The sequence below is a fragment of the Perna viridis genome, chromosome 6 (genome assembly GCF_037379345.1).
Source record: "Perna viridis isolate PV_CMFRI_1.1 ecotype Kerala chromosome 6, ASM3737934v1, whole genome shotgun sequence".
NCBI lineage: Eukaryota > Metazoa > Mollusca > Bivalvia > Mytilida > Mytilidae > Perna > Perna viridis.
In genome coordinates this window covers 44,703,428-44,717,558 of record NC_142450.1, presented here as the reverse complement: position 1 = coordinate 44,717,558, position 14,131 = coordinate 44,703,428, and the positions used below count along the sequence as shown (strand labels likewise).

General features: G+C 33.5%; 1 protein-coding gene across 1 annotated transcript; it reads right to left on the bottom strand.

Moving 5' to 3' along the window:
* Positions 1-6,570: 6,570 nt before the first annotated feature.
* LOC148615200 (large ribosomal subunit protein bL19m-like) lies at positions 6,571-13,753 on the bottom strand. Its single transcript, XM_088589874.1, has 6 exons — positions 13,631-13,753; positions 12,274-12,445; positions 10,503-10,627; positions 9,060-9,194; positions 8,553-8,740; positions 6,571-6,864 (listed from the first exon to the last, which is right to left on the bottom strand). The coding sequence occupies exons 1-6, from the start codon at positions 13,683-13,685 to the stop codon at positions 6,598-6,600; spliced, it is 942 nt and encodes a 313-aa protein (XP_088446000.1). The 5' UTR covers positions 13,686-13,753; the 3' UTR covers positions 6,571-6,597.
* Between the last annotated feature and the right edge of the window lie 378 nt (positions 13,754-14,131).

Genomic DNA, 14,131 nt, shown 5'->3' with positions numbered 1-14,131 from the left:
CAGATCCTTGCCGTGTTTACCACCATAGCGCCATAGTTCTAGCTTCATACGAGATAAAAATGTACCTCTTAAGTATCATACACGTGTGTTCTACGCTTGTACAAGACTGGGAAGTTTACATGAAATGATCGGTTAGCTTTCCAATTCAGGGGCTGAGGCTAGTTACAAGATTATATAGGTAATGTACACTAGCACGCCCCGATATTTATTAATATTCATTGCCCGCACCTTAATCTGGTTCCTAGATTGGTTCCCTGGTCAATTCCCAAAGATCGCTACAACGTGCCTTTTTTTTTTAAACATATCATACACATGTCTAATTTATGTAATATTACCCAGTTTCCGATGTAAACACGTTCGTTCGTTACAATTGATTATGTTAAGATTATATATATTATCAGGACACCGATATCTAAATATAGCCATTGCTAGTTGGTTAAATCTTGTTCCGGAGGATTGAAAACATTCGGGTCGTATCAGTTACGAAAGAGAACGCAAGAATATCAAAGGAACCAAGATTTTAGCGGAAGTCACTCGATTTTAGAGTATACCGCATTTGTACCATTTCGGATGTTGAAAGTAAGCCAAAATCAGTGACAGTGAATATTTCACGATTAGCGACTTTGAAGACTTCAGTCATTGATTTATTCCTACACTTGGCTTCCTCCATTAATGAAATCAAAGCAAATAAACAAGTAAAAAAAGAACAATAAAAAATACATTGAAAAATGGTATTTCATATGCACCCCGTACTCTAAATTCAGCAAAGTGTTAAGATAGGATCAGGATTCTCTGCTTTATAGAAACAAGCACCGAATTGCTGATGTAATAATTTCCTATGGGAAATTTTGATAGGTAGTATATGTCCATATTCGTGGTGCAAATTGACCATGCAACCATAGCGATTGAAAATTTCGTTGTGTCGGTGTCAGACTAATATCCGAAAAAGCCTTTTGGGAGATCAATAATTAGTGCTTAAATTGCTAAGTTTTTTAATTGAAATGGGTTTTAAGTAATAAAATGAGCGAAATGACAGTGTTGAATAACAAGGGAGCATATTCAGTAGTAAGTGAGTGGGTAAGTAAGTAATTTTCATTATATATACAATATAAAATGAGTAACATAAGCTTTGTAGAGCTCCTATAACTGACTGGATATTTAAAACAAAAAAGAAGAACTCTTACAAGGAGTCATCTGACAACTTTAGCCCAATACAGACTTTTGTAGGCTTTTTAATGATGATCATACCGACAATTGATATAATTCGGCTTAACCTAACGGTTTTGGAGATATATGCGCAAAACATCTGTTCTATTTTAGTAACGGCGGACATGTTTTGACGGATAAAAATACCCACATCAGTTCTATGCAGAACACCATTAGGAACATTCATACCAAGTTTGGTTCTGATTGGACTAGTAATTTCAGAGGAGAATATTGTTGAAAGAAATAACATTAAAAATAGGGAAAAAAAGTTCAGAAAGGGCAATAACTCCAACATGGCTTACTAGATTAAAACGAATATTTGGTCTGAGATAGAACACTTTAACCCTATGTCAGAATCTGGCTAAAACATAAGGTTTATGTGCGAAAAACTTCTGTCTGAACCCTATGTTCTACTTTTAGTAACAACTGCCTTATTTTTCGATGGATAAAAACACCCACGTCAACTCTATTTAGAACACCCTAAGGAACATTCATACCAAGTTTTAATTGGTCTAGTAGTTTCAGAGGAGAAGAGTTTTGAAAAATTGTTAACGACGATTGATGACGACGACGACGAATACTAAGTGGTGAAAATAGCTCACCTGGCCTGTGAGCTAACAAGATAATACAAAAATTACAACTAGACAAGTGAAATAGACACTCACAACAAAGAACGTGAAATAAACGAAGAAAAACTGAAAAAAACGGGGAACCTGGAGCATGGATCACTGGCAGGTAAACATCCTCAGCTTTTCTTAGAAACATCGGCCGAGTTGCTCATAAAATGACAAGAAAATCCAGTGTGCATCGTATGATAAATTTTACAACACTATACACTTTCTTGCAACTCTAACAGGGATAAAAACTGCTAAATATGTCCTTTACATAATTTTGTCAGTTGACAATAGCTGGTAAAAAGTTCCAACTTCCATGTTTTATATTTACTCACCAACGGTGAATGCAGACTTACCTAGTAGCCAATCGGCTTCGTCTGTCCGTCCGTCACACCTACTTGTGTAATATTTTAACTCAAAACTATTTACTCAATAATATGGAAATTTTGCAGTGTTCATATACATATTGAACACGTGTACCTCCTATTGTGGAGAAATTATTTTAGTAATCTGTAACTCAAATTGAATTCTACCAACGTAAAGTTAACTTTGCAAAAACTTTACATACATATTGAGGATGTACACCTCCTACTAAGGAGAAATTGATTAATGTATTCCTACATTTTCCAGCAGTAAATGTTATCATTGATGTATTACTTTTGGAATTTGGAAATTTGTAACCCACACTGTGTTTATTTGCTATTAGTGTTTACATACATATCGAAGATGCTTATGTGCAGACGAATATATGCCACAGGTCCAGACATGTATGTGTCTTGTTTTTATTTTATTTTATGTTATCAATCTTCGATTATTTGCCCAGGGTTATTTGATTTATTTTAACTGCACATCCCAGCAGATATTTCATTTCATTGATCTGCAGTTATTGTTTGCACAAGATTATTTGTCATCCTAGCTGTCAAGAAGATGTTTTATCAGTTGAACTGACCCTGAACTTTTTTATTAGTTCAACATTCTGAGCACGATTTTTCGTGTGCTAAGTATATGTTCCTACTCGTAGCCAACCAATCTGGACGTTTTATTATATATGTCGTGAGTGTAGTGGAAAGCATTTACTGGATTGATGTCACGTGCAACAAATATCAAAATGGGTGTCTTCTAAGATCAATTATGAACACTTAATTCAAACATTCAAGTTACATATATCAATAAATACAAGTTACATGAAAAAAAAATCATTCAAAAAACATTTTGACGAGATTCAATACTTGAAATCTTTGATTTTTCAACAAAACAAGGGACTCCAAGGAGTTGTCCAACAATTTTGACTCAAGAAGACTGGTAGGTATCATCATAAGGACCATTTCAGCGATTGAACGTTTCTTTTTATCTCTCATTGTTTTCAAGATATTGACTTAAAAAAAAGAAGTCGTATATCACATTTTTAGGGCACTAACTCTTACAAGGAGTCGACTGGCAACTTTGGTCCCTGGATACATTTGTAGGTCTTATAATAAGGATCATTTCAGCAAATGAAAGAATTTGGCTGAACTTAACGGTTCTAGAGATATAAGCGAAAAACTACTGTCTGACCCCTACGATCCATTTTAGTAACAGTACTCTTGTTTTTCGATGGATCAAAAATCCCCACATCAGATCTATGCAGGATACCCCAAGGAACATACATACCAAGTTTGGTTTCAATTGGTCGAGTAGTGTCAAAGGAGAAATTTTGAAAGAGATAACATAAAAAAATTGCCAAAAAAAGTCGAACACGTTATTAATTCCAGACTCTAATATTATTATACTTTTTAAAAAAATGCATTATATATTTTTTTTAAAACCATTAAATATAATTAATATTATGATTTTTTTTTTAAATATGTGCCTTTCGCAGGAAAAGGGGGAATTCTGACCCCAACATCATTTGCATAAAAAACAAAGAAACGAGACTATGCTCACATTTTCAGTTAGGAAAATGAAGATATGACTGGGAAAATATCAGTTTATAGCTCTTCCATTGTTATAAAGGGGAGGGATTTTGCAAAAGTTTACTCTTGTCGCCTGTGGGAAATAAATTGTACCGTTCTACCTATTCGGCAAGTTCTAACCTAATGGGAGTACGTATTTATCAATTCGGTATCGTTTTCAGTTCCAGATCTGACGTTTCTGTACTGCTGTACCATATTTTCTCTATGTGTTAAAGTTTGGGCAAAAAATTTCCAAAAATAAAGGGTTGGGGCTGTTTTATACTTTAAACAAGCGACAAAATCACTGACATGGTCTCCTGATATGAATGGTGATGATGAAAATGTTGGATAGCCATGGTTTAACTTCATTGTATGTTCCTTTACAGCAAATGTACACTAGTGGGAAAAACAGGGCATAGGGGGACCCATGCCCAAATTTTTCCCAGAGGTTCTGAAAATACTTTGAAGGCATTTCCAACATTTTACAATGCCTTAGGTACTTTTTTTAACTTGCAGCATTCATCAATATATGCTATTTTTCAGAATTTTTTTTTTTAAACAAGGTAATAAAGAAGGGTACCTTTACTTACATATAGGGCATGTTTTGCAAGGTGAGCGATTCAGGCTCTTTGAGAACACCAAAAAAATAGAGATGTCAAATGAAACAAAGTCTGCCTAAAAATTTGGGACACACTGTAAAATATAACAATCATGTAACAAGAATAAAGAGTTCCAGACTTATAAAATATCATGGCAATTCAGAACTGTCCACTTTAGTCACAGCTAAATCAAAGTGATGAGTTTTGTAGTGGTTGGTTTTCAAAGTGGGATGCAACCTGAACCCCGTGTGTGTGCGGGCCTGCAATTGCACTGTCCTGAACGAGCCCGGTTTAGAATTTTTTTTTACCTGGTTTCGATAATATGCAAGATGGTAGATAGGCACTTTGACGAAAGGTAGGTGTCTTATAAATCTTTCTGGTACAACCTTATGCAAACTTGTAAATGCTTAAAATTGTAACACACAAACAATAATGATATTCTATTTTATTAACAATACTAACATACGAACAAAAATGCCTTTAATCTCAACAGAACATCGATTGAAATCTTGTTCATTGTGAAAAAAAAAAACGAAATCAAGCGGAGGGTCGAGTATTCTTTCCATCATTTCATCTTTAAAGCGCCTTTATTTTTAACGAAACATTTGTCTACAATAATTTTATTCAGGCAAAACTAATGCCCGTATGAAAAATTAACAGTTAATTAATTACAGCTGCAGATTTATGGTGTTTACAAAATAGCCAAAGACCTGGTTTAGATTACTCAACCATTCAGTGACCTTCAGCACATTTCATTCGATATGTTCCCAGTTTAGATAAACAAAAAAGAGAGAGACCTGGTTTAGACCTTCCAGGTTCTGAGAACTTTGAAAACTTTGAAAACTTTCATTTAACTTTTTACAATGTACTGAAAGTGCAATTAATAGGGAAGAAACTGATAAAGATTCCAGCTCTATTTTAGTGGTGGAAATTGTTACACTAGACTCTGTGCGACGACAATAGATCAATTGGAAACTTCTGTTATGATTCTTATTTCCACCATATTAATTTTTGTTGTCGTGCCGATTTAGAAAACATGTTGTCACACTTAAAACCTTGAAACACTGAAATATATTTATGTGCTTTCGCGTGTAATTTTCAGTTGCGTAGTTTATATTGTCTATATTGGGAAAGAACCGGTTTGAATTTCGCGGGTAGTATATAAAGGAGATGATCACGTTTTTTCAGTTTTCGAGGTTGGGCGGTGACCACGTACATACATAGTGTAGACATATTTAAAGTATTGTGAATTATGTAATAAAGAGGTCAATTCCATTTTTATTAATCATGATATATGTTTATTTTTAGATATTTTGTAATGCCAGTGTATTTATTGGGCAGGACTATAACTTATTGTTTCTTTATTGGACGTTTTGTGGATAGATTCCGATTTTTCAGTGATGTAGTTATGGACAGTATTTCTATTCTGAATATGTTTTGTTTATGTAATTAAAATATTAAATCGACATGGTCACCGTGCCTGACGAAATCAGAAATGTGTTTTATTATTTAATTAAAAAGTGATAGAGACGTCGTAGCTTGGGTTTGGATAGTAGATTGCAGAAAATTAGCAGTTTTTCACATTAATAATTTATGTTCGGTTGAAGAAGTGAATTTAGAACATAACAGAAATTCAGTGATCTGTCTATTTTAGGCACCTACAGTACCTTTCGTCAAAATGCCCGTCCGCCATCTTGTGTTATCGAAACCAGGACAAAAAAATCTAAACCGGGTTGTTCAGGACAGTGAATTGAGGAAATGTTCTTACCTTCTTTTAGTAGATATCCATGCAAAAACCAGGCAGTAGGTTGCACATGACAAATTTTGTTATAAAAATTTTTTCATCCATTTCATATCACAGATGTCTCCTTTCTCAAAGTTGAATATTGAGTTTTGATTGACTGCAATGGTGAAGGACTATTACATAGGAAGCATTGATATTGGTTGAAAAAGATAGCTCATTAATTTTGTGAAAAATTTGGTTGCTTTGTTAAGGATTTTAAAAAGTGTTTTCTGAGCCATCCATCTTCGCTTTAAAAAAATCCTTTTACAATTTGACATACAAATGATTCAAACATTACATTGATACAAAAAAATCAGTGGGATAAAATTTACTCTGTGCCAGCCATATCATAGGATCTGCCTGATTTTTACATGGATAGTCTCTTAAGTGTTTTGATTTCTCAAACTCCATGGTTTAGCTGTTGAAAAGGAAATGAATAAAAGTTACATCTTTTATTTAATCAACTAAACTTTTTTCACTTGTCTATGTTTTGCTTCCATAGCTTTGTCTATTTTCTGTTTATTCACAAAAACTTCTTTCATGACGTCTTCCTCTTCAATGTCATTTAAAGTTTCCCGATATTGTTTCATTAAGTCATATTTCTCCCATAGTTTGGCACTTCTTTCTATTCTCTTTGCCTCTTTCTTGTTAATAAATCTTTTGATTTCTTGAAGACCTTTCACATTTTGTCTATCCCACTTTCTTTCCCATGGCCGTGGACCAAGAGGAACCTTAAATTAAACAAGAATTAATGATGATAATATTAAAGAACTCAATAGGCACAGGGCCCAAGACATCATTTCATATAAATATGGACTGGTGATTAATATGCTAACTTTAATGCCAGATTTTGCATACTATTCCAGACTGGAAAATCTGTAAAAAATAATGGCAAATAGATCCAGTTTTTTTAATCAACTGAAACACCAAGTTAGATTTAATGTGCTAGGTAAAAAAAAGATGCATTCTAAAGGAACCATGCTGATTCAACAATCATTTAAAAACTAGAAGATATGGTCCATAGGACAAAATTAACTAGACATCTCTACAGTGCAAAGGACACAAATTAACTGGCCATCTCTAAAGTGCAAAGGACACAAATTATCTGGCCATCTCTAAAGTGCAAAGGACACAAATTAACTGGCCATCTCTAAAGCGTGAAAGAACATTAAACAGGATATGGATTGGCAATGAGAAATAGAAAACTAAACAGGAAATAGGAAGAGCTGTAGCCCAACTTCGTCAAAATTTTCATGGTGGTGTGTGAGCGATTGTTTCTTTGAATATCAGTCCCAATGAGTAACTGTTACAGATACAACTTTAGATGGTTGATTGTAATTGTTATTGTTGTGCTTTCATGTAACATGAATACCACATGAATTATTCTATGAAATAAGGGACAATGTACTAGTAGAACTGTATAATGTAGCCAGCCATAGTAAGACAACTACAAACAAAAGGTCCTGATTCACCAATAAATATACTCTTTCTTATTATATCACAGACATGAACATTACTTAAAAATTTGGGATCGCCAAGTCTCTGGCTTTTGGTGACTGTTTTTCAGTATACTTGAGAAAAGCATTAATTGAAAATATCACATATTTATTGTATAAAAATACTAGTAACATGAATTAATGTTTTCACAATAAACAATGTTTCATAAATATCTGTTTCTAGTTTCTTTCGACCATATATATACACAAATTGTCTTTAATATAAACTTCAGATTATCTATTATAATCTGACTGTTACTTTCTTTCTCACCTCCCAAAAATCATGATGAGAGTTTCCCTGAGCGGCTATTCATATTATTTGTCTGTATTGTCTGTTACCCACACTATTACCATTGAGTTTTGTACAAGTGCATGTCCAACTTGTACAAAATTATCATTATGTGTTCTAAGATACATCTTAACTCATATGGAGCCTTAGATCCTTGTATCCTACTTGTTTCCCTTAACTTTCTGTTCTAAATTACCATGGAATTCCTTGTGAATCCCCTTTTGTAATTTTAAACCATGCTTCCGAGAAATGAAAGCACCTGCTATCTATGACAATGTTGTTTTTCATTTGTTTTGTGAACATATACCATTATTTTGTTTATGTTCTGTGTTTAGTGGTTAATAATAGAACACACAATAAATTGTAAACTTTGTACCGAGAAGGTATACCACCTGTTTTTGAAATTTGTATTTTCATGTCTCATGTCTTTCTATAAAATTTACTATTGAGTAGACAATGGTTTACAACCATATTTATGGACAATAGTTAAAGTTATGCCTAAAGGTGGGTTATGAAAATACAAGACCACTCCTGTTGTAATGGTAAAAGGCTTTTTTAGTTCTTGTTTTTTGTGGTCAGAAATAAGTTCATATATAAAGTGAAATGTTTCTAATAATTCTGTGATAAGAAATACCTTGATTTTATTCAGTGGTACCACACTGCCTTTAGGTAGATGTATTGGTTCCATATCAAATGGTATTGTACTGTATTCTGCAGGACAATCTCGCAGATAAAATAATTCATCATCTAATCTCTTCTCTAACTTTAAAACCTCAATGTTCTGTAATAGTGGGTTGTACATTTCATACCGTATTTCTACACCTAAAACAATAATAACAGACTTGTATATATTTACAATCAAAGCTCATAAAAGGTTTTATACATCATAAAAAATGTTGGACTGATGTACATGATAATCTCATTTCCTTATATTGGCATTTAAAGTCCCGTAACTCTGAAAGAAAATTGGAAAATGATAATTGTAATTATTTGTGCAGAGTACGCTTGGATATTACATTCCTGTACAGAGCAAGTTCTACACACTTGTAAACCCTGTATTCTTCTGCATTATTGATCATATTTTTGGTTATTCACCTTTTTCTAATTACTTATTCTGTAAACAATTAATCATAATCAGTACCATTTCCAACAATATGATTCCTAAGTGTGAAACTGGTCCTCAGTCCATCATTTTCTCTGTGTATACATATACCAACAAATCTGGTGGATCTAGCCGGCGCATTTTGATCAGCCACTGTTACAGCTAATATACTACCTACAAACAAATCAGTCAGTTCAGTGGCAGTTGTAGCATTTTATTGTGTGTTATAATAAGCCAAGTGCTTTAGGTCTAAATTGGCATATTACATGTACCTGCATTACAAATCTGTAGTCCTTTTCACAAAAGTTTATAAGTGTAAAGTAAAATCAGTTGTAAGTCATGACTCTACAATACTTTAATCTATTATGACGTTATAAGTATAAAATGAGTTGTAAGTTACAATACTTTAATCTTTTATGATGTCAGAACTGACTACTAGTTTTACAGGCGCGTAGCTGCCGCTTTTTTGCCTGCACTTAATTTTGCCAATTTTTATTTTTTTTGGAGATAAAATACATCCAGGAGAGGCATAAATGATGCTCTAAAACGCTATCTCTGCGGAGCTTCAGGGGAGGGGGGGCTTCGTCCCCCTGGACCCCCTACCAGGGCTCTGCCCTGGACCTGTTGGGGGCCTTAAGCGGCCCCCAGACTCCCTGCGGTAATTTTGCCTACACTTCAATTTGGCCTCAGCTATGCGCCTGTTTTACAATTACAAACTTTTGTGGAAAGGACTGCTGGATGATAATGAGAAAGCACAAAGATATAAAAGATCAGTTAATTATACCTCCAATCAATGAGCTGGTGGTATTTTGGAATCACCTTACCTTTTCATAATTTCTGCCTATAGTAAGCGTAGACAGAAGGTGGAAAATAAATACTTCCTTTACCACAACAACTGCTCCACCAAATCTGAAAAAATCTAATTTCTGTTTTTGGAAAGGTTTGTTTCAGGTTAATGCCCGGTATTTCAGATTTTGAATTCAACTAAGACAGAACATTTTAATTTAAAATTTGTTTTTAACAATGGTTTCAATCTTTTTTACCTTCTAGGTTTTATTCTAATTTAATGTACTTCAGGTCTTTGAAAAAATAATAAGCAAATGATCAATGTTAGACATATGACGAGGTAATTTAGGATGTCTCAGATAAATTTTTTTCTATTTACCAACATCACAGTAACATTTCACTCCACAATGCTCGCCATTTCGTGCAACATGTAGGCTACATCATGTCATAAACATGAAGAAACTGGTCTGATTACAATCAAAATAGTTCAATGAGACTCCATTTTATCATTGTTTTACTACAGGCAGGCCATTTGTCATTATTTTACCCTGCTCTTTCATTTTGGGTAAAATAAGGCAACATAAATGGCCAACCCATGGTAAAACAGCAATAAATGACCAACCCATGGTAAAACAGCAATAAAATGAAGACTATAAAGATGTCAGACAACAAGTTTGAATGGTACACGTAACTTACCAACATAAAACTCGGGTATTTCCAAAACAGATCTTCTCTTGTACATATCTTTTCTTTCTAACAACTCCCTAATTCTGTCTCTGTGTTCATATGTTGTGGTTGGTAAAAATTCTGGGTAAACATACCTACATAATATCCATGATAACTTCATGGGTTAATCAATAGATCTTCAACAATAAGACTTAGTTTCAAACTATACAATTTTTCATGAGTAACTCCATTACACACCTATCAATCTATATGTACATGTATTACTAATTAGTTACACAAATTTTACAATTTCTGTGGGCATTTAAATTCATGATTTGACTGACACAAAAAGAGAACAAAAATTGGTACAACAGGCCACATAAAATTTTATTTGTTTTTACAAAATCTACAAAAAGACTGGATTGTCAGCATTTTAATTGCAATTACAGACAATTGATCAAGGAATCACACTTTTTTGGTAAGAGATAAAAGACAATAACACATGGACAGTAAATGTGAACTGCACCACAATGACCCTTGACCTGCATATCCACATTATTGTACTTAAATTTGACTACATATCTAGAAACTGAGGCCAAATAAAACAAGAGGCTCCCAGGAGCCTGAATCACTCATCTTGTTAAATTTAAATTTTTGCCTTTCAAGAGCAATAACTCCAACAAGTTGTCAGACAACTTTGACTCCATTTGATTAATTGGAGACTTTTGTAAGCCTTATAATAAGGATAATTTCAGCAATTGAAAGCTATTGGCTAAACATAACAGATTTGGAGATGTATGCAAAATCTGCTGTCTGACCCTATTGTTCTATTTTTAGAAACAGCAGCCATGCTATTTCAGCGATCAAAAATCACCATTTCGCTAAGGATACCCTATAAAACAAAAATGTCAACTTTCATTGAATTTTGCAGAATAGTTTCCGAGGAGAAGATTTTTTAAAGTAATAACATCAAAAACAGCAAAAAAATGTCCAAATGGGCAATAAGTGATGGCAATAGCTCACCTAGCCGTAGGCCAGGTGAGCTAAAAAATTAATATGTGTGGTTCCGGTCACCTCATTGAATTAAATAGGGTTAGTAGGTTGGAAAATTAATTTATTTCTATCTTATTTTTTTGAACAGTTCAAGAAGTTGGCTTGAAATGACACTAAATCCTGCATGAGTGTTCAATGAGAACCTTACTTACAACAACTGATCACTAGACAATCATCACAAACAGGAATGAAACATTTTACAGCTTTCAGTCATCTCATGGCTGCAGCTAGCCATTGTTTTATGTTGTTTACTATTGTAACTACCCAGCCCGGTCCTGAGAAGTTACAAAAAAATATCAGGATTACCTGAAGTGGGTATGGTCAGTCATCTTTTAATTGATTTATTATTTTTTTCCATTTTGGAAAAACAAGTCTTGGGTTGGGGTAAAAACTAGGGTTAGTCAGGTGACTGGAACCACTAATTTTTTTTAATTTGCCTAAGTGTGTATAACAGTGACATGCCAAGTTGGGGTATAGCAATTTAGTTTATCCCCAGAAAAAAGTCCAGTTTTTAAATGAATTATTTATTTCATGGGAGAAAATTAACTTCAACCTTATCCCATACTAAAATATTTTAGTGGTGAGGGTGATTTTCTGTGTCATACAAATCTCTATAATAAAATATTTATTTCTTCTATGAGATACTTTTTTCATAAATACATTGTTACTTTGATATTAAAATATTAAAATATTTCAGCAAATTTGTCTTTTTTGATATGAGGTTCAATAACCTTACAAAAACATTTACTTGTAATCTCTTGGAACCATTACTGTATCATCCTCACTAGTATGGATTTGTTCCGGTTGCTGTGACAAGACTGATGTTCTGTGTTTATCTATTAACCAGCCCCATATAGCATTCTGTTGATTTTTCAGTTTCTTGGCCGGCCTTATTGATGATGTATGTACAGAACATTTTGCTGTAAAATATCCAATGGATGTAGTTTTACAGTAGGTTAGTCAATGCCTTAAATATAAACATGTATATATTTTGACAAAATTGTTATTATCATTTCACAATAAGGTACATTACATCTTGCAATAATAAATCCCTCATTTAAAGCAACTTGGACTGATTTTTTTTTATAGTACTGCATTTTCTATAGTTCAAACTGCTGGACCAACTGCTAAGATATTAGTAACCAAAAAATGTCAACTCCAGGAGCAAAACTCATTTTTTTAATGTATGTAAATTGACCACATCATACTATTCCAATAGGATTTTTATGATTTTTTTTTAGAAAACATAGTGCACTTTTCAAATTCAAAATATTTCAAACTGACTAAAAATATGATTGTGTTTGGCTCAGGCATTGATGCCAAAAAAGTAATCAACCTTGAGTAACCCATGGTTTAATGTCATGAACATCTGGAGGTACCTTTCAGTAGTATAGAAGGGTAAAGTACCTGGTACCGCCTCTTAATGAAAGGCCTGCAGACAAATGTATCTGTTCTTAATCATAGTTCAATTATGGATTCATTTTTCTGTATACTGAAGCCATATTTGTTACAAACATTTCATTTTTTTAAGTGAAAAACCTTGTTTTGTTGACATTTTTAGGTGTTATATATTGTCAGTGACCGTACATATGTATCATCAATAAATATACTGTCTGTACATTTTAATTGGTCATACATTGTTGAAGTCACACAAGTCGCCAAAATCTATAAAGACTTTAGGCATCATTGCTCTTATAATTAGAGGCTTAATTATTGACAATGCCTCTCTAACTAAGATTATCCTGCCTCATATTAGGTAATGATCCAGTCATAATGATGCAGAAAAAGTGCAAGCAGTTATATGTTTTGAAGTGATATACTACAGACTCAAATAGATGTAGTGAATTAGAGTTCTTATTAAAGAAGACACACTGTACAGTCCCTATCCCCAAATGCAAAATCCAACCAAGATTGCACGGTTTGAGAAAATACGAACTAAACCTTGATCAGAATTAAGATCGGCTCATACAAATGTATTTTGCAATGCAAGGTGACCTGACCCTGGGTAGCAGATCTCTTTTGAACGCTCTTATCACAAGAGAGTGTGCCAAGAGCAGCAAGACAAGTCAATGTTTAAACAATTTGGATAAAATAAAAGTCATTACATGTTTTAAGCTGGTTTACAATGCATCTACAAAGAGTTCCAGGGACAAAATTCATGCTTGCTTTTTACTTTTTCAGGAAATCTTTGTTAACTGGACGCTTATTGATAGTATAAATTAACTCACTGAGGTCTCGAACTCATGCCCAAAAGTTGACATTCGCATTATGATACAATAAATAAAATAAAATAAAATAAAATAAAATAAAATAAAATAAATATCTGTGTAATTATGAAAATCCTTGCCAATATGGACAAAAACAAAGTAGTCAAAACGAACAGACATCTGCACATGTGACACTTTTTTTGTGTAATTATGAAAATCTGATACACTTTATTAATAAGTGAATTGATGGGCAAATATGAACAAATTATAACCTGGACAGTGGAGGATCCAGATGGGTGCAAGGGGTTGGCACGACCCTTTTAATGGAAGAGTAATCAAGGGAACCGAGGTTATAGCGGTAATCAAAAGAATGTAATCCAGGGACAAAGACCAGACATG